This window comes from Urocitellus parryii, chromosome 11 (assembly GCF_045843805.1).
Source record: "Urocitellus parryii isolate mUroPar1 chromosome 11, mUroPar1.hap1, whole genome shotgun sequence".
NCBI classification, from domain to species: Eukaryota; Metazoa; Chordata; class Mammalia; order Rodentia; family Sciuridae; genus Urocitellus; species Urocitellus parryii.
In genome coordinates this window covers 11589998-11613690 of record NC_135541.1, presented here as the reverse complement: position 1 = coordinate 11613690, position 23693 = coordinate 11589998, and the positions used below count along the sequence as shown (strand labels likewise).

The following is a 23693-nucleotide window of genomic DNA, read 5'->3' as shown; positions in this document are numbered from 1 at the left end:
GCTGCACATGGACTTGGGGTTTCAGACCACATAGTCCTGTCCAGGAACTTGGGTATTCTCAACAAATACTCTCTTATACTCTGCATCAGAGCTGTGGATTTACCTCTCTATGGAGGAAAATATAGACATCAGGGCCTGATTTCAACACATCTGAAGATTGAGAGTGATCAAGCTTTTAGGGCGAAAATGCAGTTAGCAATAAATTTTTTTTTTTTTTTTTAAAGAGAGAGTGAGAGAGGAGAGAGAGAATTTTTAATATTTATTTTTTAGTTCTCGGCGGATACAACATCTTTGTTGGTATGTGGTGCTGAGGATCGAACCCGGGCCGCACGCATGCCAGGCGAGGGCGCTACCGCTTGAGCCACATCCCCAGCCCAGTTAGCAATAAATTTGAGTTTAGTTTTATTTTTGTTCTGGTTTTGTTTTGTTCTCCCATTGGTGATAGTGATTGTTGTAGTTTCCTGTTTGAATAAGTGATTTTAATTGACTTGAACCTTAAGAAAAGCTCTTTTTGGAATGATGTTGTATAGTCTAGTATCCAATATTGACCCTTTTTTGTGGCTGTCTTTATTGGAGATAGGGAAAAGGGCCTTCTGCTGTCAGCCCAGGAGGGGGCTGTTGCATTCTGGGGATTCTGATTTATTCCCATCTTCACCTATCTCCATTCTTCGTGGCTTTCCTCTTCTTCCAGATGAAGAAGAAGATGAAGAAGAAGTTTACAAGATGGCTGGTGTAATGGCCCAGTGTGGGGGCCTAGAATGCATGCTTAACAGATTGGCTGGGATCAAAGATTTCAAGCAGGGCCGCCACCTTCTAACAGTAAGTTGTGGGCAGCAGGGCTGGGATCAGCCTTTCTGTACTGGGAAGGAGAGGCCTCTGCAACACAAAGCTATGGCCATTTGTGCCACTTAACCCTAGAGGGCAGCATGGTGCCATGGACCAGCGAAGAACCTGATAGTTCCCTACACGCTCTGAATCATTGACCCCCTACTCCTCTTTCCCGGCCTGCTCCCCCAAAACCCAGTGTCATGGCAGCCTCTAGTACTTCTTCTTTTTTTTTTTTTTTTTTAAAGAGAGAGAGAGAGAATTTTTAATATTTATTTTTTAGTTCTCGGCGGACACAACATCTTTGTTGGTATGTGGTGCTGAGGATCGAACCCGGGTAGCACGCATGCCAGGCGAGCACGCTACCGCTTGAGCCACATCCCCAGCCCTCTAGTACTTCTTTAGTCATCTATGGAACCAATAATCTCATTATTTTCCTCCAAGTAACTGAACTATGTCAATCATCATTAATATTTTTTTTTATTGCTTTTTAAGTGGATCTTGTCATGTAACTAATTTCTCACATTGTAGGATCTTGTTTGGAGGTTTTTCTGGCTATTTTATTAGTCAGAATTACAGGATTCCAGAGGCACCACAAATATTTCACTACTATTTTTATCCCTAGAACATACAAGGCTAAATATTATCATGTCTGTTTTAAATGACCTGCCTGGTGCTTGAGCTCCCATAGTCTCTGGGAACTTTGGCATCATTCTGTTTACCATTGGTTCAGGCTCTTAGTGTCAGAATTTCCCCAAGACAGAGTATCAGTACTCATCCCATTAGGAACCTGTGTCACTGCCATCATTTAGGGATGATAGAAATAAGCCCAGCTTCTGGGTGTGGCCTCTGGAGAACATTGCTGTTTTAAATGCCAACCTGTTAAGAGCCCCGCCACCTTACCATGTCTCCTTTGTGTTCATTTCCCCTGCTGCCCCCCTGCATTTCAGAAGAAGTACCTACTGATTACACATAACCCTCTGAGACTACATTCCTGCTGGTCCCCATATCTTACCCTTGTGGACACTCTCATGGGCTTTGATTTGCTTCCCTTGTCAGGTGCTGCTGAAATTGTTCAGTTACTGTGTGAAGGTGAAAGTCAACCGGCAACAGTTAGTCAAGCTGGAAATGAACACTTTGAACGTCATGCTGGGAACTCTAAACTTGGTAAGAAGTTGAGGCTTCAGATGATGAAGAGGGAGCCCTAGGTCGAGGCTGGGAGGCATCTTCAGTTCTGGGCAAGGTGAAATGGACTTACAGCCTCTTCAAGGCCTCCATCTCTCTGACTGACTGGTAGAGAAATGTGGGTCCTTCCAGTGCCCCCTTCCTCCTGCTAACTTTTGCCTATGCTCTTGCTATGGCACCCCAGAGCTTCCTTGTCCCTTTTCTGAATTCAGATGAGAGGAAGGCAGTCCTTGAAATAGTCCATAAGCCACACCAATAGAAAAGTAGTACCCTTCTCCTGGGCACCCAAGAAAGAGACCCGCACATTTTCATTGTTGTCAAAATCCCACATGCTTGTCTCCTTTTCAGAACAGGCACTTGTGTGTATTCACACAGTTTCTGGGAATTAAGGCCATGTACGGCATCAGATGTCATCAGCAATGGTTGTATCCTGAATGTCTGGGTCTCTTCTTCTACAGGCCCTGGTAGCTGAGCAGGAGAGCAAGGACAGTGGGGGTGCGGCTGTGGCCGAGCAGGTGCTTAGCATCATGGAGATCATTCTAGATGAGTCCAATGCTGAGCCCTTGAGCGAGGATAAGGTAAGTATAGGGCCCACTCCCTCCCTGACAAACACTGGGAACCTGCCCTGTCTCATTACCAGCAGTAGGCATGTGTCCAGCCAAATTGAACCCAGAATGACCCTCTCAAGTCACAGGAATGGCAAGATTTAACTATGGGAACATCATTATCTTAGAGCCTGAGATCTTTGAATTCAGAAGAAACATAGCTGCTAAGGATGTTCTTTCACTAAAACAGTGCTCCTTGATGGAATCAGGGCATGTCTTAGCTGATAGTCAGGGACCTTTGTCAACTGAGGATACCTTAAGCCCAGAGAAATGAAATGAGCTGTTCGATGCCTTATAGTTGATCACTGGTAGATTCAGGCCTAGAACACAGTTCAGTTTCTCTCCATTGTCTCCACCTACAACTCTCTCCATTCTTATTGGTACCAGTGATTTGGCCAGAAATATGCCCAGATGGATGTTCGGCCCTCTGAATTCTCTGGGAGGAGGGGAGATTGTACTAGTTCATTTTGACCACCTGAGATTGTTGAGAGACCATCACAGAAACTTAGAAAGTAATTTATCAAGTGAAACTCCTGCTGTTTATAATTGCCCAGGAAGTGTTAAAAACTAGTTCTTCTGTGTGTGATAGGAATGGATGACCTTATGGGGTCAGCTGTTGACTACACAGTCCTGACTTCACCCCCACTTCTCTTTTGCAGGGCAACCTCCTCCTCACAGGTGACAAGGATCAACTTGTGATGCTCTTGGACCAGATCAACAGCACCTTTGTCCGCTCCAATCCTAGTGTTCTCCAGGGCCTGCTTCGCATCATCCCATACCTCTCCTTTGGAGAGGTGGAGAAAATGCAGATCCTGGTAGAGCGGTTCAAACCGTACTGCAACTTTGATAAGTATGTGAGAGTCCCCACAAAAGCCTAAACTAGTTCTGTGAGACCAAGGAAGGAACACTGAATTTCTGTTGGATTTTTATGTCCCCCTTCTGGCTTTTAAGGAGCTCAGTCTAGTGGGGGAGGCAACAATTGAAATATATTATGTTAAAGTAGAGCTGGCTAGCAGACAAGGTGAAGTAGTTTGTGAGATGGAAAGGGGCATGATAAGGTGGAGCTGTGTACACAAAAGCTTGAAAATGCAAAAAAAAAAAAAGAAAAAAAAACGGTGTGAGTTTTGGCACATAGCAGCTAAGAGGGAGAGTGGCATGGTCAGATCCAAGGATTTTTATCATGATGGAGTTTGGACTAGAGGTGGTTGGTGATTGTTAACCAAGAGAATGACTTGGTGGGTTTTTGTTTTACCCTCACACCTTCAGATTCTGCTCTCTGCTCCTAGGTACGATGAAGACCACAGTGGTGATGATAAAGTCTTCTTGGACTGCTTCTGCAAAATCGCAGCTGGCATCAAGAACAACAGCAATGGGCATCAGCTGAAAGATCTGATCCTCCAGAAGGGAATCACCCAGAATGCTCTGGACTACATGAAGAAGCACATCCCTAGTGCCAAGAAGTGAGAAGCCCTCCTCCAGAGACTGGGTCTTCCCTCCCTGTCCTTGGTCTTCTCTGTCACCATCTTGGTGCAGAGCTTCATGCCCATTGCTCTTCTGGGAGACTTCCCTCCCCTTCTGGAAACTATCAGGGTGACCACTCAACAACTGCAGAGTCCTTAAGGAAAAGATGGCAGCTTTTTTGTTTCTATTCAGGCTCATCACTTCTGTCTAGTTTCTAGGCTGAGCTGGGTAGTTCTTATCAAATCTTTGTGACATTCTTAATGGGTCTGGTTTAAATCAGTAGTGGGAAAGCCAGGTGTAGTAGTGCAGGTCTATAATGCTAGTAACTCAGAAAGCTGAGGCAAGAGGATCACAAGTTCAAAATGAACAAGCACACTCTGGGAGTGTAAGAAAGACAGAATGAACAACTGACTTCCAAGTGCTTTGCTTCTCTGGCCTGCTAATACAATTTCTTCTGTTTTGCAGTTTGGATGCTGACATTTGGAAAAAGTTTTTATCTCGCCCAGCCTTGCCATTTATCTTGAGGCTTCTTCGAGGGCTGGCTATCCAGCACCCTGCCACCCAGGTGAGTGGCCAGTGTGCATGTGGACCTTGTTCTGTAGATAGGATGTGTGGTAGGAGGGAGCCATTTACTCTCTTATATCTATCACCAACTGAACAAAGAACCACTGATGTGATTCTACTCAGTTCCTAGAGTAGAAGGGACTTTTAGGAGTCATCTCGTTCTCTCTGTGCAGAGGGAAGTAATTATATTTGTGATTTCCACCTTTGCTTAGTCTTAAGTAAGGTTTCTTGTCTCATGGATCAGCTGTATAGCATTTGAACTATGAGGGTCATGACTTGGCCAGACTGTAAAACAGTTATGACTTCTGACCACAGTTTCAGGGACATTCACAATACCATTGCCACCATTTTCTGCTGTGCCTCAGGCAGCTGAAAACTCTACCAGGGGAGGTCCGTCCATTCTACTCAGCCCGTTCCTGATCTCTCCCCACTGGGCTGAGGTGTCTATTAACCCTTCACAAATCCTAACTGGCCCCCAAAAGCAAGTAACCAGGGCTGGGTTTTTTTTTTTTTTTTTTCCTCCAAACTTCATTTTATATAACTATAGATTCATATGCAGTCATTAAATAATACAGGGAAATGGTATGTACCCAGTCTTTTCCAATGAAGGCATCTTGCACAACTACAGCATGTGTCACAGCCACTGTTAATCCTGACAGTCAAGATACAAGACAAATTCATCAGCACACGGATCCCTCTTGTTACCCTTTTGTAGCTGCATCCACTTCCCTCTACGTCCCTGCCAGGAGACACTGGAGCTGATCTGTGTTTCATTTTTATAATTTGTCATTTCGGGGGTTGTCATGTGCATGGAATCATACTATGTGTAACCTTTTGGGATTGGCTTCTTTTACTAAGCATGATTTTCTAGAGATTGACCTGGCTGTTGCCTGTATCAATACATGTATTCCTTTTTATTGCTTCACAGTGTTCTATGGTAGAGACATAGCCCAGTCAGTTTAATCGTCCACCCACTAAAGGATAATTGGTTGTTTCCAGTTTTGGACTATTACTTATGAAGCTGCTGTGAACATTCAGGTGCAGGGTTTTGGGTAAATTTAAGTTTTCAATTTCTAAGAAAAATTCCCACGAGTACAGTTACTCAGTTGAATAGTAGTTGCATGTTTTGTTTACAAGAAATCAAAGATCCCTATAGCAGCATGTGTGTGGTCTGGTTTCTCTGCATCATTACTAGCAGTTGGAGGCTGTGTTGATTTTTCCGCCTCCTGCAGATGTGCAGTGACCTCTTGCTGCTGTGCTGGCTGTGTCTCCCTGGTGGCTGTGCTGCTGCACAGGTACCCCTTTCCATGTGCTTCATGTGTGTCTCTTTTTCAGTGAAATGACTTTATATCTTTTGCCCATTTTTTAGGTGGATTATTTAATTTTTTTTAATGTTGAGTTTTGAGAGTCCTTAGGGTTGTATTTTTTTAATGTCTATAATGTTCTATATTGAATGTGGTTCCAATTTCTTATTTGATGCTCTGTTCTGATAACTCGCTCCAAAAATGTGATAATTCTATTAAAGATTCTTCCAAGTGTTCTACTCCAGTCTTTATTGTTCTAAACTCTTGTTCAACTCAGTACAGATTGTCACAATTAGCTATTTTTGTAGAGATGATTTTTTGCAGTAAGGGTCTTCCCATACATTGTTTTCCATTGCTATGAGGAAGCTCTATTTTGCAGAGGACTAAGTCAAGGAACAGCTGTGATTGAGCCCTATAGTCTCCAATCAGCTGCTTCCTGGGCTTGCTTTCATTATTAAATTGAATTCTTTTCTTTAGAGTAAAACTTTATCTAGTTAAATGCTTGGCATTCATAATTTTCTTTCAGAGGATTTATTGAACAGCTGTCATGTCTGGTACTGGGCTGAGCTAAGTTGCTGAACGAGATGTTCAGTGTGCCTGATGGAAGATGGAACCAGAAAAATAGCAGTGACCATGCAATGAGATAGATGTGGTGTGGAAGGGGACAAAGGGAAGAGGATTTTTAGGAAGAGAGAGTGATACCTGGAAAGGCTCAGAGGCAAAAGAAAGCTTGAAGCATCATAAGAAACGGAAGCAGTTGTGTAGGGCAGAGGAGATATGGCAAGAGCTAACAGTGAGTCCAAGAATATTCTCCAATGAGAGGAGTGTGCATTTTCTGTAGTGGGCAGTGCCTGGCCATATTACAGAGAAGACCCTGAAGGGAGGTGAGACTGGAAGTAGGCTACTGTCATGGTCAAGGGGAGTGCAGTGGCAGCTTGGACTAGTTAGTAGACTCAACAGAGACCTGGGAGGTAGAATAATGGATTTAGAGACTGTGCACATTGAAGAAGCCGGATGGATCAGGAACACTGCTCAGTCCCTGGATTGGATGTCGAGGTGAATGGCAGTGTGGTGCAAGGAGGTGGTGGACCCGGGAGGTTTGAGAGTGTGTGGGAAATATTCTTTAGCATACATTGTGGATGTTTGTTCTATCCTGTTTGCTGAAATGTGAACTGACAGCAGTCTTTTGTTTCCCTGTCACCTAAAACACTCCTTCACACACATACATCCATGTGCACTCACAGTAGATACCCAGGGTGTTAAGTTTGGGGCACCTGTGGGAAAAGTTCAATAGGATTTGAAATATGGGCTCAGCTTATAGAAGCATGAGACATAAGATAACATGTAATTTTGTTGAGGTGTGATTTAAAGCATAGCTGCAGAGAGAGTAGATTTATGAGCTAGCAGGTGATCTGAGTTGAGGGCTGAGTTTTGCAAGTTAGCTTTGTTGTTTTCAACTTATTGTCAGATATATAGTCATTGCTATCAGTTCACTGGTGATGGGGTGGTGATGCTCAGTGAGTACACCTGGGGGCCTTTTCCAGGCACCATCTGCCTTGGGTGTTCTGACATCCTCCACAGCGCCTGATGAGCAGTGCCATGGTACTGTGACTTCCAACCTTCTCAAGCACTGGGGTTGATATCTGTTTTTATTTTTATTTTTTTTTATTATCTCTGCTCACACATATACTAGTTGTGCCTCTCGTATCCCTGGGTTGAGGAAGCTGTGCCCTAGGTTCAGAGGGCCCGGAGGGCTCGTGGATGAAGAACCTAAGAGCAGTGTGTCATGAACCACAGTGCCTGCCCTGCCTGGCGGGCTGCTGCTTCTCTTGTCAGGATAAGAGGCCCTGCTGGCCCTGTTCACTCTCATTGTGCTAGCTATTTTACATGGGTCATTTGATTTTTAATTTTCACTTCCACCCTGGCATTATCCCTGTTTTACAATTGGAAACACTGAAGCTAAAGATTGTAGCAACAAGTGAAGGGCAGTAGCAGAGGCACCCTCCTTCCCTGTGTCAGTATGGAATCAGAGGGTCTCATTGCAGTTGAGCAAGTGACAGATTGTATTAGTTGATTTTCAGATCTTTATGCTCCTGGGAAGAAGGCTTGTCTCAAGAGTTGGATACATGTATCTCTCTGGTCTCTCTCTTATCTCTCTTATTGGCAGGTTCTGATTGGAACCGACTCCATCACAAACCTGCATAAACTGGAGCAGGTGTCCAGTGACGAGGGCATTGGGACTCTGGCAGAGAACCTGCTGGAGGCACTGCGGGAACACCCTGATGTAAACAAGAAGATTGACGCAGCCCGCAGGGAGACCCGGGCTGAGAAGAAGCGCATGGCCATGGCAATGAGGCAGAAGGCCCTGGGCACCCTGGGCATGACGGTAAAGCCACCTCCTCGAGTCCTGGGTTGACAGTGGTGCAGGTGAAGGCAGGACAGGAGGAGGCAGGAACTAAGTATACGGGTACCTCAGAGGTGTGACTGCTGTTCTGCTTATGGATAGGGCTCAGGGTTAACTTAGCAAAAGTTAACAAAAACAGTAAAAATACCATTGGGTATTGAGGATTTGCTGCGTGCCAGGCACAATGCTGGAACACCTTACTTATAAGATTTTTGTCTAAACCCTCAAGTGATTCTATGAGTTGATAGCATTATATTCATTTTTCCACATGAAGAAATTGAGAAGTCAGTAGGTCAAGGCACAAAACTAATTGGTTGACAGGGTTTTGATCAGGATCTGTTTGACACAAAGGGCTCTGTGCTTCACTATCCCACCTTAGAGGAAGCAGTAATCCTAGAAGAGCCTTGTCCCTGCAAACTTGAGTGTCAGCAGTTTCAACAATCACACTGTAATGGTGGGCCAGTCAGAATGCAGCAGCTCTTCCCAGCTGACACCTGGCATTGCTGGAACAAAGAAAGGGGGCTTTTTTTGGTGGCAAATGGAAGTACCACTTGGAGTTCCCGTTGGTAGTTTTCCTCTGCCTCAAGGGTTCCTGTAGGGAGGGGAGAATAGCAAAAGAATCTGAGTCTGAAGGACTTTGCTCTTGGTGTTAACAGTGTTTAAGGTTCACCAGGTCAGGGTGGAAGGGCATGTGAGAATCCCCTTCTGACATGCTACCTGGGTTCTCTAGACAAACGAAAAAGGCCAGGTGGTGACCAAGACTGCGCTCCTGAAGCAGATGGAAGAGCTGATTGAGGAGCCCGGCCTCACATGCTGCATCTGCAGAGAGGGATACAAATTCCAGGTACCACTGCTGGGCAACAGTTGGCCTCAGGAACATGGGCTCTGAGGGCATGGTCTGGCCTCATTTTCAGTCGGTGTCCCTTTCCTGCAGACCCTATTGTTCTTAGCCTGGGGTCAAGGCTGTATGCTGTCCTCTTTTAAAGGCAGGAAGGCACACTGAACATCACCATCCTTGATGACAAATAGCACCCACTGGGTTCCTTCTGTATGTGAGGCCTCAGGCTCAGAGCTCTGTGTAAACTGGGTAATCATGTCTAAATGTAAAAAAGCCCCAGTTTATGGTCAAGAAAACAAAGGACACATGGTGGAGCCAGAATTCCAGCTGGAGCTGCTCTGACTCCAGACCTGGGATCTTCACAGCACACTGTGCTGCTTTCATTCAGGATGATGAGGGAAAGGATCAGAGCCCCCACTTTCCAGGCATATTCAAGCTAGATTAACCTGAAAGGAGTAGAGCAGCAGGTGACCTATTTCTCCCCTGAAGGCCTAGAAGGTGGCCTCTTCCTCCCCAGCATGAACTAACCACTCTCAGCACCCAGGGTGTGGAAGGGCAAGTGTCTCTGTTGGTCCTGCTGTGCTGCATCTTCCTCAGCACTGCCTGTCAACTCCTGAAAAGCAGGTGACTTATCAAGAAAGCAGCACGTCCTGCATTTCCAAATGGATGAGACCCGGAGAGAAGGATGGCATTGGCTTGCTTCTCTGCCTGTCTGCTCAGCCCCTCCTTTTGGCTACTTTCATACCCCTTTCCCTAGGCTTTACCTAGCTTGGTGCCAAACCCACAGCTGAGGTGCCAATGTTTTGGTACATTTCTGCTGCTATATGTAACAAAATGTCCAGATCAATCTGTAAAGAACAAAGATTCATTTAGCTTATAGTTCTGGAAGTCCAAGAGCATAGTGCTGAAATCTCGGTTTCTGGTAAGATCTCTTGGGCAAAGTGCAAGGATATGGGGGCCAGGGCGTCCAAGAGAGGCACCAGGCCCTCTCACAACACCCCTCAGGGAACTGCTGGTCTTTGTGAGGGTGGAGCCCTGACCTGATTGCCTCTTAAAGATCCCACCACCCTCAACGCTGCTCTGAGGAATTACACCTCAGCTTGATTTTTGATGAGAACAAACCGTTTTCAACCAGAGCACCTGCTCTTCTGTGCACTTCCCTGTGTAAAGCAGCCTAATCCTAGGGCATTGCCTGGGAAGGAGGACACTCAGTTCTCTTCACTCTGTTCTACCTCCTTCCTAAGCCTGAGGTGGGGTTTTCTCCTCATCTCTCCTCTCTTATCATCTGTTGTCTTTGCAGCCCACAAAGGTCCTGGGCATTTACACCTTCACTAAGCGGGTAGCCTTGGAGGAGATGGAGAACAAGCCCCGGAAACAGCAGGGCTATAGCACCGTGTCCCACTTCAACATTGTGCACTACGACTGTCACCTGGCTGCTGTCAGGTAGGCACTGGCTTTTGCAGAGTGGCTCCTTCAGCAGGTCTTCCCAGAGCCTCCCTTTTCTCTCATGTATGCTTCTGCTCTGGACCTACATTATTTCAGAGGAGTGGGCCACTTCCCTAAAGCCCTGGAGTTGCAGGGAGTGGGACTGCCAACCCCGAGGTTCTAAATCTGCACCTTAGTCTCTGGGGAGTAATCATGTTCTACCTTAAACCATAGGCCAGAAGCCATTCTTGATGTAGGAACCCAAGGCTGGTAAAAAGTTGTTTGTCGACCTAAGTTAGTGAAGCCAGCCTTTGCCATGGTTTATAGAAGTCTGGACCTGCCACGGCCCACCCAACTACAGGGTGAGAGAAAGGAGCACCCTCAGTTTCTGGGGAACTGTTTAAAATTTTGATTGGTTATTCCACTCCTCTCTTCATTATGAAACTCGGGTCTATAGACTTGGTCCTTAAGTCCAGAGATTATAAATGGCTCATTCTCCCTATAGGTCAGAGCATGGCCTAACGTATTTACTGTTAAACAGCAAGCCTCCCTTTCCCCCATCCGCCCAGGTGTCTGATGCCAGCTTAATTCCAGTAGTCATTTGTCCCTGCTCTACTCCCCACCCAGGTTGGCTCGAGGCCGGGAAGAGTGGGAAAGTGCCGCTCTGCAGAATGCCAACACTAAGTGCAATGGGCTCCTCCCGGTCTGGGGGCCCCATGTCCCTGAATCGGCTTTTGCCACTTGCTTGGCAAGGTGAGTATCAAGCATTTCCCATGGTAAAAAGTATGGAATTTGCCAAGCACAGTGGTGCATGCCTGTGATATCAGCAATGGGAGGCTGAGACAAGAGGAATACGAGTTTAAGGCCAGCTTCAGCAACTTAGTGAGACCTGGTCTCAAAAATCTAAAAAGGGCTGGGGATGGAGTGCCCCTGGGTTCAAAAGTCCTCGCCTGCTGAGCCCCACCCACAGGGTGAGGAAAAGGAGAACCTTTGGTTTCTGAGACACTGTTTAAAATTATGGTTGGTCATTCTCCTCCTGCTGATTTTATGACATAAAAGTCAGACTCCTGAGCGGAGTCCTTAAGGCCAGAATGTCCTGGAATTCACTTATAATTGTATATGGCTCTGATGTTTAAATAATAAAAACAACCAAGCTTGTGATGTATGCCTATAACCCCAGCTACTTGGGAGGAGGATCACAGATTCAAGGCCAGCTGAGGCAATTCAGTGAGACCCTGTCTCAAAAATGGCTGGGAATGTAGCTGAGTGATAGAGTGCCTTGCAGTCAATCCCTAGTAACAATAAAAAAAGGAAAGGAAATAATAATAATAATAACAACAACAACAACAATGAAAGTAGCTTAGTTGCACGGAGGATACTGGACTCCTTTAAAGGCTTCCCTGTATCTGAAAATCCAGAGTGGAATAGCTTAAGCTTCTCTGGGATCCGTGTCCTAGTGGGGCTTCATGGCACAGTGGCCCCTTACCAAATCCTGTTTTAAAGCTCAATAACAAGAAGATATTTACTGTAAACCAGGCTCTGAGAGTAATAATGATGAAAGTAACAAAGGGTATCATATTTATAGGTTTGCCATGAGTTGTTTTTGGCAGTACAGAGAGGTTAAGTAGTTTACTCAAAGTCACCCAACTAATAAGAGACAAGGCCCAGAAGGATAGGAATATATATTGACTTATTAAAAAAAATAAATAAATGAATTTGAAGGTTGAAGAGAGAGTTCCTGTGGGTAGATCATCTTGCCAGAATGGAGTAAGTTCCATGTTTCCTCCAAAATATATCATGTATCCACAATATGTGCTATGACATCTGTCCACACTTAGGGAATGTCATACTTGGTCACAGCAGAAATGAAAATGCCCTGTGGTCTTGTCTCCTGCTGGCCCTGCCCTTGTCCCCAGCTCTCCCTCTGGTTCTGTCAACCTGGCTTTCTCCAGGAACTCACTCCAGCTTCCATGTTTGTGCTGCTTCTCTCCAGGCACAACACTTACCTCCAGGAGTGTACGGGCCAGCGGGAGCCTACGTACCAGCTCAATATCCACGACATCAAGCTGCTCTTCCTGCGCTTTGCCATGGAGCAGTCTTTCAGCGCAGACACCGGCGGGGGTGGCCGGGAGAGTAACATCCACCTGATCCCGTACATCATTCACACTGTGCTTTACGTCCTGAACACGTCAGTATCCTGTAGCCCAGTGGGTGGCCTACCCCATGGACCCTCTGCCCCACAAGACCCCCTGGCTTTCCCATCACTTCTCTATTTAGTTCCAGAGTCAGTGTCTGACCTTAGGCAGCCTCTACTGAGGTAGAGAGGTTCATCTGTAGCTTTTGGGAGCTTCCCAGAATAATATAGGGTGGGTGACTTTCTAACACTGCCATGTGTCCCACTGTGGGCAGCCATGGGCTGCATCCTCGGACTGGCCTTCAGCCTGGAGGGTAGCAAAATGGGCAAAGCCATTCTGCGCTCTTGCTTGGGGGGTCATGGTTGGAGCTCAGCGCAGCACTAGTCAGGGCACACGAGCTGTCGCAGGTGGAGGCTTCCCATCGAGGCAGGGCAGTGGAGCTGAGGCCCCACTGCATGCCTGGAAACTGGGTTTGCTGTTCCTGTTTTTCTTCCAGCAAGTAAAACTCTGGCAAGTGAGAGGGGAAGGGACCGTTGAAGATTATCTGGGAAGTCAGCTGAGAAGGAAGGCAGCCAGGAAGAAAATGTGTTTTTTTATCTGTGTGCACAATATGGCATAGTTAGGTGACACCTAGAAGTGTCTTTTAAAAGAAGCACTCAGGAGGTGGAGAAGATTCTCCCATTCCACACCAGGTTTTAGAAGCAAATTAAGAGATTTATTATGCCTTAGCTCTTGGGTGTGAATGGTGTTGTACTTACAGGACATGTTCCTGGCAGAGCCCCACAGCTCTGGTGGGCAGAAAATTGGCAGCCTATGGAAAGCTATGCCACCCACCTGAGGCACTGCCGTGCTGAGGAGGCAGCAGTACAGTCGGCTTTTGTCCTTTTTGGCCTTCTCTCATCAACAATGTTGTTCTCTCCTTCCTTTCCTGTCCTTGAGATAAAAGGCTGACCTCCAGAGTGCAGGCTGCATTGTTACAGAGGCAGGGCAGGGCTTCCTTGGAGTGCGTTGCATCATTGCCAGACTCCTTGGGTATCAGAGGAGACACCTGGCCTCGCTGACGGCACAGACATGCCCACTGTCCAGATTCTGCCGCAGGCCTGACAGCGCTCATTATCAGTGTTCTTGGGGCCCTGACAGCAGGTTTTTGTGAGACGTGTCTTGGCAGCCATGGGGTGGAGTGGACTGCTCCATTCCCCAGGGGGAGAAGCCGACACACACCCTGCTTGGGTAGAGCTGGTTACTTAGGTACTGCCATGATCCTGCATGCCAGATGTTTAGAACTCCTGCTCAAGACCCTGACTTGGAGGGGAGTTGGCTCTTGACAGTTACTTTGGACAAGCAGAGGTTGACCCAGAGGCTTCTGTTCTTCCAGCACATTCATCCTTCCCTCACTAACCATTTGACATCAGTGTGAGCTTGGTTACAGAGCACTGAGTGCCTCTGGTGGACATGTACAAAGACGAGTTGGTCACACCATGACACCTGCAAGCTACGGTGAGCTTGTGCACATCCTAGGATGTCCAGAGGCCTCGGGTTTCCCCGGGGGCTGGAAAAGCCAATCAGGTCTGTCTGTCCTTTCTAGCCAGACCCATTCTGTGGGAAGCAGGGTATCCTTGTCCCACCCCACCCCCACCCCTTGTCTCCATAGCCCAGCAACTGTGGCAGTGCCACCTGCAGACCTGGGAACTGGGATTTGGGTGGCTGCTAGCATGGTTTGTTTACTCCCCACCCTCCCCCTACACTCACTGAGTCAGGATAGGGCATCAAGCATTTGAGGCATGAGAACAGCGGCCAGGTAATGAGGAGGCAGTGTAATCAGGAAGGACTGGGTGATCTCTTATTGACAGGTCCATGACTACTGGTCAAAACTTCGTTATGGGGATGAGGCAGAGTTAACAGTGGACAGGCTCTGGAGCCAGATTGCCAGGGTTCTCAGCCAAAACTCATGACTTTGGGCCAGGTCCTTAATACCTCTGTTCTGCAGTTTTCTTCTCTGTAAAATTGGGTCAGTGGTAGTACCTGCCTCACAGGGTTCTTTTGAGGATTAAATAAGATAATCCACATAAAGCACTCAGAATGGCCTGGTGTTCAGGTTTGCTATGATGGCGATCACCACATAGCTTAGGCAAGAGTGCGCGCGGCCAGCAGTGCTTGCCTAGAAGAAATTGCTCTGCTTACGAAGGAGGAAGAGCACCTGCTGTGAAAAACAAACCAAATAAAGAGCCTGGGAAAGTAGCCAGGTGCGCCTCAGTGTCTGTGAGGGCAAGGGTAAGTTTGGGCTGCGGTCGAGTCAGGGAGTCTAGATCCTTCCACACTTGATGCTGTTACTCACTGGCTTAGTGACATTGGGCAAGTGTCCTCACTTTCTGGGCTTCCAAAGTGGTCAGGTACGTCCACATTGGAGAGTCAGTGAACATGCCAGCCGCAGGGCGCTCAAGGGCGAGAGGTCCTGGGTTGAGTAGGGGTTGGGGGTGGGAGGCAGGGATCAGCCATGAACAAGGGCCTGGGAGTATTGATGGCGGAAGGGGCTCTCCGCTCTGCCCATGTTCAGCCAGCTCTGAAAGACGCTGGCACCCCACTGTGTGACGCCATGCCACTTTCCTGCTCCCACCATGCCCCTTTTCTTGCAGAACCCGAGCAACATCCCGAGAGGAGAAGAACCTCCAAGGCTTCCTGGAGCAGCCCAAGGAGAAGTGGGTGGAGAGTGCCTTTGATGTGGATGGGCCCCACTACTTCACAGTTCTGGCCCTGCACGTCTTGCCCCCTGAGCAGTGGAGAGCCACACGCGTAGAGATCCTGCAGAGGCTGCTGGTGACCTCACAGGCACGGGCAGTGGCTCCAGGGGGCGCCACCAGGTCAGTACCTGCTTCAGGAAGCTGCTGACTAATCCATGAGTGCTAGGTAAAGGCGACTCGCTGACTCAGCAGTCGATGTTAACACTGGTTCCCTCCCACTGAAGAGTCTAGGCTGATGGCTGGCAGTTTCCTGGTCCCCTCTGGTTTTGTGTTCATCCATTGAAAAAGTGAAGCCAGTTTTACCTTCGGTAGAAAATTCAGGGAGGAAGGCAGCCAGGCACCAGGTGATACAGCTACTAAGATTATCAGCAGGGACTAAGCCTGGTGACTAATTTTTTTGATTTGATAGTTTTGCCATAAACTAAGAAGTTTCAGGGTGACTGTGATAGGGGATTTCTTTCTTTTCTTTTTTTTTTTTTTTCTTTTATAATAGTTAAAAGCTCATCCTTCTCACTTCTTGGTTACTGTTCATATCCCATCTGTCCCATGTTCTGTGGGCCTTTCTTCTTCCAGACCCACTCCCCTAATCATGGGGACACCCCCAAAGAGGAGCTGCACTTCAGGAAGGAAGTGGTCCTTTGCTTTCATGACCTTGTGCTACAGTTTGGGTCAGATGGTGGGTGTCCTGGGAGAAACAACTGAACAAAAACAACCACCCCCAGCTCTTTGAGATGACCGCAGTGGTGGCTGTGTGGAGTGAACTCTGGCCCCACTTAGGCTGGTGTTGGGGAGCAGTCTGCCTGTGCTGGGGAGTAGGCATGGGGTAGTCCAGTAGCTTGCGGCTGCCACTTGAGTGAAATGTGACCCTGCTTCATTTCTGGAAGATGTCCCTTCAGTTCTCTTCAGTTCTGCTTCAGTTCTCTAGATCCTGTAGTTTAGGATCTTAGGATCATTTCCTCACATAGGGGCCAACAAGGGAGCAGCAGAGGGACTTTCAGGCCCATGATGATGACAAACAAAGTGAAGTAGCAGGGGCCTGAGTGGGCACACTTGGTCCTTCACCGCTTTCAGCTCCAGGCACTTGGTGCCCCAGAGAGACCAGACTGGAGCTGTCCTATGGTGTGGCCAACTCCAGCCTGTTGGGTACAGGGAGGGAGGGAATCTCGTTAGTCTCCTATGTGATCCCGTCCCTATTCCACATGTGTCACTGGCCAGTGTTTCCCAAGAGCTTGAGCATTGGTAATCAACCAGCTCCTTGAAATCTAAAGTCAGATCCTGTGACTGTGACACTGTTTATCAGCCAGGCTGAGCCTGCACCCATGGCACATAGAGTGGCCGTTAGTCGGGCACAGGTTCTCGGCAGGTGTGGGGTCCAAGCTTGCTAGAGTTGTTCTGCCTTCACTGAGGAGACTGGGATTCACTACTGTCCCAGGCAGTTAAAGAAAAGTCAGTTTGGTCCAAGCTTAATTAGGAAATTCACTGTGAGCTACATTTATGCATTGCCATTTTCTCTGTAGCAATTTAGTCACCTTTACTAATTAGCCTTAAATAATTAAATTGGGCAGGGTCACCTAAGAATTCCTGCTTACCAAGCAGGGCAGCCACAGAAAAGAGCCAAGCGTGGCCATGGCCTGGGCTGTGAACCTGCCACCTATGAAACAGACCCGCAGAGGTGCTAAGGGCTTTCCCAGTACTGGGACACCCTCCAAGGAGAGGTCATGGCTGAAGGGCATTTATTCCACCTGTCTTATGTTCTGTGGGCCTTTCTTCTTTAAGGCCCACTCTCTAATCCTGGGGACATCTCCCAAAGAGGGAACTGCACTTCAGGAAGGAAGTGGTCCTTGCTTTCATGACCTTATGCTGCAGTATGTGTCAGAGAGTGTCATGCTGGTATTGGGCAATGTCACTGTCAGCAGACTTTGTCCTCAGTCTACTACTTTTTTGGGGGGGAGGGTACCAGGGATTGAATTTGGGGCGCTCAACCACTGAGCCACATCCCAGCCCTATTTCGTATTTTATTTAGAGACAAAGTCTCACTGAGTTGCTTAGTGCCTTGCTGAGGCCGAGGCTGGCTTTGAACTTTCAATCCTCCTGTCTCAGCCTCCTGTGCCGATGGGATTACAAGCGTGTGCCACCACACCCGGCTTCAGTCCGGTACCTTTTGAGGTAGGAGCAGTAGCAGATATATGCAAAAGTAGCTCAAGACAAACTAATGACTTCTGCATATTTTACATTCAGAAAAAAGTGGTTCTTTCTCTGCTGGGAACTTGCAGGTATTTAAGGATAGGAGTTGCTCAGGCCTTCATCACAGCCTTATCTACTGTCTTATTGCCAGGACTCGGGTGCCAGGACTCAGGGGTGGATAGTTACCCTCATCCAGGGGCCCACCTGACAGTAATTTTTACTTTATGTTGCAGCATCTCTGGGCTGGGAGGCAGAGGAGGAAGTGGGGCACTTTGGGAGATCTTGGGCAGAGGGGGTCTAGGCAGCATATTTTAACATTCATCTCTCATTTTATTATTTACTTTACATTTGTGAATTGAGCGTCTGCTGAATGCAGGTGTGAATGGCCTGTCTCATGCTAGGTGCTCCCTTCACTTGAGGCCCATGGTTTTAGCTTCTAGGAAATAACACCTGTGCTTATTTTATTATCATTCTTACATATACATGTATTTTGTACTGAACAGTTTCATGCATGTCCCTTTAATCATGAGAAGTGTTCCAGGGTATAGAATACTCCATGGCAGGGTTCATGGCCTTTACTTACCTGTTACAGATGTTATGGCTATTTGCAAATAAGCTCTCTCATGGAGCTTAGGTGGTAGAAACCAAATCTTGACTCTGAAACTTCACTTCCTTCACTGAAGGGAGTCCAGTCTTCCTATTTTTCATCAGGTTGCACCTGGTGTGATCATTCCTCAAGCCAAGACTGTCTACTGTGAAGGCCATGGCCCTTGTCAGAGGCAGCCCCTGGCATTCCAAGGCACTGACTAGTCTTTAATCCTGAATTGAATCATTAGACTAAGTGGCGACAATACAGGTTAGAAATAAAGGGGTGTGGTGAAAGCTAGCCTTGGGATTACCTCAGTTTTTAGGAGGTGTTGGGGTGGTTGCATGCTCCATCCTAGACAGTACTGTACTGTTGCTCAACACCAATTTTTCTACCAGCTTGCTGTTTTTAATAGAGCATGTGTTTGACAAATGATGGCATTTGGCTGGTTTGCATCTCCTGGCTGTTTATAAAATTTCTTCTGGTGGGAAAGTAAAGATTGAGGTGGCGGGGCATTGTGGTACAGACCTGTAATCCCAGTGGCTGAGGAGGCTAAGGCAGGAGGATTGCAAGTTCAAATATAGCCCTGGCAAATTAGCGAGACCCTGTCTCAAAATAAAAAGGGCTGGGATGTGGCTTAGTGGTTAAGCACCCCTGGGTTCAGACCCTGGTTCCCCCCCCCCCAAAAAAAATGAAATAGAACCTCGTTTCCTCTTCATATATTAGGCACCATCATGTCCAAAAGCTAGTGTAGGGCTAAACATGGGAAACATTGGAACTGTTTACATTACTTAAGTCAGGAGGCTTGATTGCCTTTGGACTCAGTTCTCCCCATTGGTTTTACTGTGCTTTGGAAGATAGTGCTAAGAATCAAATGGATTTCATGGACTGTCTTTGTGATGAATAACCCTCTGGCCCAGGGCTTCAGATTTCCTTGCCCACAGCTGCATTTTCCAAGAAGACAGGCACAGGGCTGGGGATGTGGCTCAAGCGGTAGCGCCCTCGCCTGGCATGCGTGCGGCCCGGGTTCGATCCTCAGCACCACATACCAACAAAGATGTTGTGTCCACCGAAAACTAAAAAATAAATATTAAAAATTCTCTCTCTCTCTCTCTCTCTCTCTCTCTCTCTCTCTCTTTAAAAAAAAAAAAAAAAAAAGAAGAAGACAGGCACATAGACCAAGCCATGTGAGGCAAATATCATAGTAACTCTGCCCTTGGCCCCATGTTTGCTTTCCTCTGCCCTTGCAAGTGGCCTTCTAGGAACTTCATGGAATGGGTTTGGTTTTCTTTTCCAGGCTGACAGATAAGGCAGTGAAGGACTATTCTGTTTATCGTTCCTCCCTTCTCTTTTGGGCCCTCGTCGATCTCATTTACAACATGTTCAAGGTAAGGAATCCAGGGAGCCCAGCTGGTTTCTGCAGGGGTATAGGATGTCTGTGGTCCTGGCTCTGACCTGGCCTCAGCATCCACAGGCTGCCCCTCACTGGTTGGAGGCACTTTGCTTCTCAGAAGCAACTAGCTGGTGCTGTGGGGAGGGTTCAGGCCAAACCCACGCATCTGGGCTATCCATTTGTATGTAGCTGGGTCACTCCTCATGTCCCTCAAGCTTGCTGCCTGCTCCTTGTGCACTTCTCTAGGGAGCTGTGCCTTCAGAAAATCAAAGTGTTTAGGGTGGCTTCTGTTGTCATCTGAGTGAGACAGCTCGGTCAGAGCATGGTGATGATTCCCGTAGCTTTGGCGTGCAGCTGTGAAACGTGTGGGGAGGAAAGAGAGCGGCTGTGGTGGTGCTCCCAGGTTCCGGTGGCACGTGCATTATGAGAGCTCTGTGAGGAGTGACTGAGGTTCTTTTGGTCCTGGAGGTAGAACACATCCTTCAGGAAGCTCTGTGTACAGGGAGAGCTCTTTCCATGGGGTTGAGATGGCCTGACCAGCTCCAGGCCAAGGACCAGGCAGCGTTCAGTGAGTCATCTGGCCCTATCTGTTGGTTCTTGTAGAAGGTGCCTACCAGTAACACGGAGGGCGGCTGGTCCTGCTCTCTGGCCGAGTACATCCGTCACAATGACATGCCCATCTACGAAGCTGCCGACAAGGCCCTGAAGACCTTCCAGGATGAGTTCATGCCAGTGGAGACCTTTGCAGAGTTCCTTGATGTAGCCGGTCAGTGTCAAGGCTTGTCTTGTAAGAGCCACAGGTGTGAACCAGCTCCCACCAAAATGCCTGGGAAGAACATGTAAACACCAAGCCACGGACAAGCGGGCAGCAGCTCCGTTGTGTACTGAGACTGAGCGCTGTCTGCCTCCGAGGCTCTGCACCCCTCATTGAGTCTGAGTTCAGTCCTCTAGGCTGCCCCGTGTGAAAAAGCCACTCTGCTTATCCCCAGTTTTATAGACGCAGTGAGACTGAGTTTCCCAAAACAAAGTCGTGCCAAGTAACATAGCCAGAGAATTAACATGAGAAAGGGAGTGAATCTGTCTTCTTCCTGCCTTTTGGGGACAGAGACCTCTCATGTCACAGCTTTTTTTTTTTTTTTTTTTGGTACTTGGGATTGAACTCAGGGGCACTCGACCACTGAGCCACCTCCCCAGTCCTATTTTGTATTTTATTTAGAGACAGGGTCTTGCTGAGTTGCCTCGCGCCTCCCTTTTGCTGAGGCTGGCTTTTCACTCTTAACTCTTAAATAGATGGTAAATCCATCAGCAAAAAGCACCTCTTGAGTGTCTAAATAGGGCAGCACATTAGACATATTATGGGAGACACTGGTAGACAGCTCCTTTCCCAAAGCTAGCAAAGCCGAGGTTCATTATACCCTCCTGTGCACAAATTCTTTGTGTAATAAATTTGTCATCCTAATTGCAAACACATTAAAATTATGTTTGGACTTCATGATCCAGCATCAGGTAATAGCAGGGGGAGGTGACTTGGGCTCCAGGCCTCGGAAGCCCACCTAGGAATAAAGTTCAGGGCCCTCTGGTGTCACAGCGCTGTTGCTTCACAGCCTTCTGTCAGAGGTGTCCTGATAGGAAGCTGCCCTGGGCCAAAGCAGAGGTAATAACATGCCTAGCTCTGTTTTGCTAGCTTGGTTCTCAGCTTCACTGTTTCCGATGCTCATTGTGAGGATTGTGTAAGTGTAAAAATGCAGGGAAAAAAAAGTTTCCCCCAGATCTCGTTATCAAGAGAATGCCTCTATTAACGTTTATCTTTTCGTTCTCTGGAAATGAGACCGGCTGAAGGTATGGAATGATGTGCAGTATGAATTCCTCTTTCTTCCCAGCCCACTGCCAGCTGAGCAGCTCTTCCAAGAGCTTGGAGCCTCTGCATTGGCTGTTCCTAGCAGTGGCCTCGGTGGAGGGCTTTCTTCAGCCCAGTGCCTGCTTATGCTGTCTGTGTGGCCACACTCAGCCCTGCTCGCCTCTCAGTCTCTCTCAACCTCGCCAACTCTGCTGGGGCTGGGGGCTGTGCACGCTGCTCCTACCCACCCTCTGCTCTGTGTTTTCCAGGTCTCCTATCAGAAATCACCGATCCAGAGAGCTTCCTGAAGGACCTGTTGAACTCGATCCCCTGAACATCCTCACGGAAGCTGCAGTTGACGGAGATTGAAGCTAGCTTGCCTTCCACCCCTCTGTTGTCCCCTCCTCGTGCATTGATTCCCCCCACAGGATGCTGCATTATTACCCTTCTCCCCTCCCTCATTTTTCTTGGAGTGGCTTGGGGTTTTTAGGCTTCCTGTTTTATCTTGTGTGTGTGTGGTGCACTAGCTATGAAGTTGTCTGTAACCCAAGCCATTGAAGGACCTGTACATACCTAGGAGCCATGAGTTGTCCTGGCCAACTTAATACTTGAGTGTGCACATCTTGAGAAATAAACGAATGACTTAAGGTGTGGACTCCTGCTTGCACCCACCTGGTGATGCTGCCAGGTGCTTGAGCACAGCCCTCAGTGGCGTGAACACCGGAACAGTCTCTGGGCCTCTTGTCAGCCCCACAGGGAGTCCGTCTGTTCTCAGCCAATAAGTCGGGGCACTGCATTTAATGGCTATGATTCCCCCTGCAAAACAAAGCCTGACCAGCTCCAGGCCAAGGCCTTGGTCTTAATTTTTGGCCTTAAGCGCTGGAATCCAGATTCAGGGGCCCTGGTAGTTTTCTAGTGTCCAGCTGAAAAGGGGCAGGCACCGTGGAGCAGACACTGTTTTTTCTCTGGCAGGCCTTGGAGCATGCTGGCTGCCTGTTGGGCATCCTTTGGTGACTTTGGGGTTGTCATGGGAAGAAAGGCCAGGGAAGACTTGGGATCAGGACGAGAGTAGCTATTTCCATTTTCCTCAGTGTCACTGACAAGAAGGGCCAGTGAACTAACTTCATTGCCAAGGTCAGCAGCCAGAGTGGTCAGGTTTGTGCCTCTGAAGCTGCATTCTGAACCTGAGACCTCCTCCCCACATTCATGGGGGCTCCTCAGAGCCTCTCCCAGATTTTAGCAAAAGGCCTGGGGCTGTGTGGAATTGCTATCCCATAACAGCCGGTGGGGAGTAAATCAAGAGCGGCTTCCTATGGGGCTGGGGTGGGGGCAGTGTGGACAGGGAGTTGGACCCACCTGCTGGATGCCAGGTTTGCTGTTGGGTGTCTCTATTGCAGGCAGCTGTGTTTGTTGTCACACCTCGGGACATTGGGCATTGACCCAGAACCTTCAAAAGCTTCTCCTTGGCCTGCCCCCAGAGTCGCCACAGCTCACTACAAGGTGTCTGTCTTGTGAAGGCCTTAGAATCTTGGCCCCAGCCCACTGTTACAGCTTCCCAGTGGCCCTGCCACCATGCCAGGCAAGCTGCTGACACAGTAGCCACGCAAGTCTGTGATGGATCCAGGGCTGCACCTTGGCAGGGCCTCTAGTGGGAGGGGAAGCTGGTATAGGGAGAGCAGCGCCTCCCCAGCCACGTCCCACGGCCCTGGGAGCAGCACCAGCAAGTGCCTTCTGTCCTCAGCCACTTCCTAGGTTGCTGTCTTTCTCAGCCCCGTTGTGGAATTTGCTGAATCCAGCTGGCAGTGCCTGGTGGCAGCTCAGTTGAAGCCCCTGAAGCCTGTGTGCCGCAGTTACTAGAGGAGGGTCGTTGGGCTAGCCTCCGGTGTTCTTTGCCATCTTGGTGTCCTAGCTTCCCAAGTTCAGTACTCTGTTAGAGATTGCATGGAAGCTGGGTGTCCCCCCTTTTCACTAGGCCTGCTACCTGTCCCCCCGACCCCAAGCGTGTTTGCCGAGAAGCTGGGGCTGTGCTAAGCTCTTTGCATTTCATTCTTGAGCCCTGAGTTAGGTGGCAGTTTTCTAGTTTCCAGGTGAGAGAACAACCCCAGAAAAGGTACCTCACCTGCGGGAGTCAGGATGTGGTAGGCTGTGGGACTCCAAGGACCACACATTCCACAGCCGGCATGTTTGCCTGGTACCAGGTGGGCACCAA

At 48.2% G+C, this 23693-nt stretch overlaps 1 protein-coding gene across 8 annotated transcripts in view; it reads left to right on the top strand.

The window, feature by feature from the left end:
• Ubr4 (ubiquitin protein ligase E3 component n-recognin 4) overlaps window positions 1-22131 on the top strand; it is a 129162-nt gene extending 107031 nt beyond the window's left edge. For 6 of the 8 annotated variants that reach the window (XM_077803687.1, XM_077803684.1, XM_077803686.1 and 3 more), the window contains 15 exons: window positions 692-819; window positions 1885-1992; window positions 2469-2588; window positions 3275-3465; window positions 3902-4075; window positions 4542-4641; window positions 8112-8330; window positions 9079-9192; window positions 10487-10629; window positions 11209-11364; window positions 12605-12799; window positions 15380-15604; window positions 19552-19642; window positions 20251-20413; window positions 21754-22131. In XM_077803687.1, the coding sequence (XP_077659813.1) occupies window positions 692-819; window positions 1885-1992; window positions 2469-2588; window positions 3275-3465; window positions 3902-4075; window positions 4542-4641; window positions 8112-8330; window positions 9079-9192; window positions 10487-10629; window positions 11209-11364; window positions 12605-12799; window positions 15380-15604; window positions 19552-19642; window positions 20251-20413; window positions 21754-21818 (2192 nt within the window). In that variant the 3' untranslated portion in view covers window positions 21819-22131. The remainder of the gene's footprint in view (window positions 1-691; window positions 820-1884; window positions 1993-2468; window positions 2589-3274; window positions 3466-3901; window positions 4076-4541; window positions 4642-8111; window positions 8331-9078; window positions 9193-10486; window positions 10630-11208; window positions 11365-12604; window positions 12800-15379; window positions 15605-19551; window positions 19643-20250; window positions 20414-21753) is intronic. The other 2 variants (XM_077803688.1, XM_077803683.1) reach the window with 1 other exon arrangement.
• Window positions 22132-23693: the final 1562 nt, after the last annotated feature.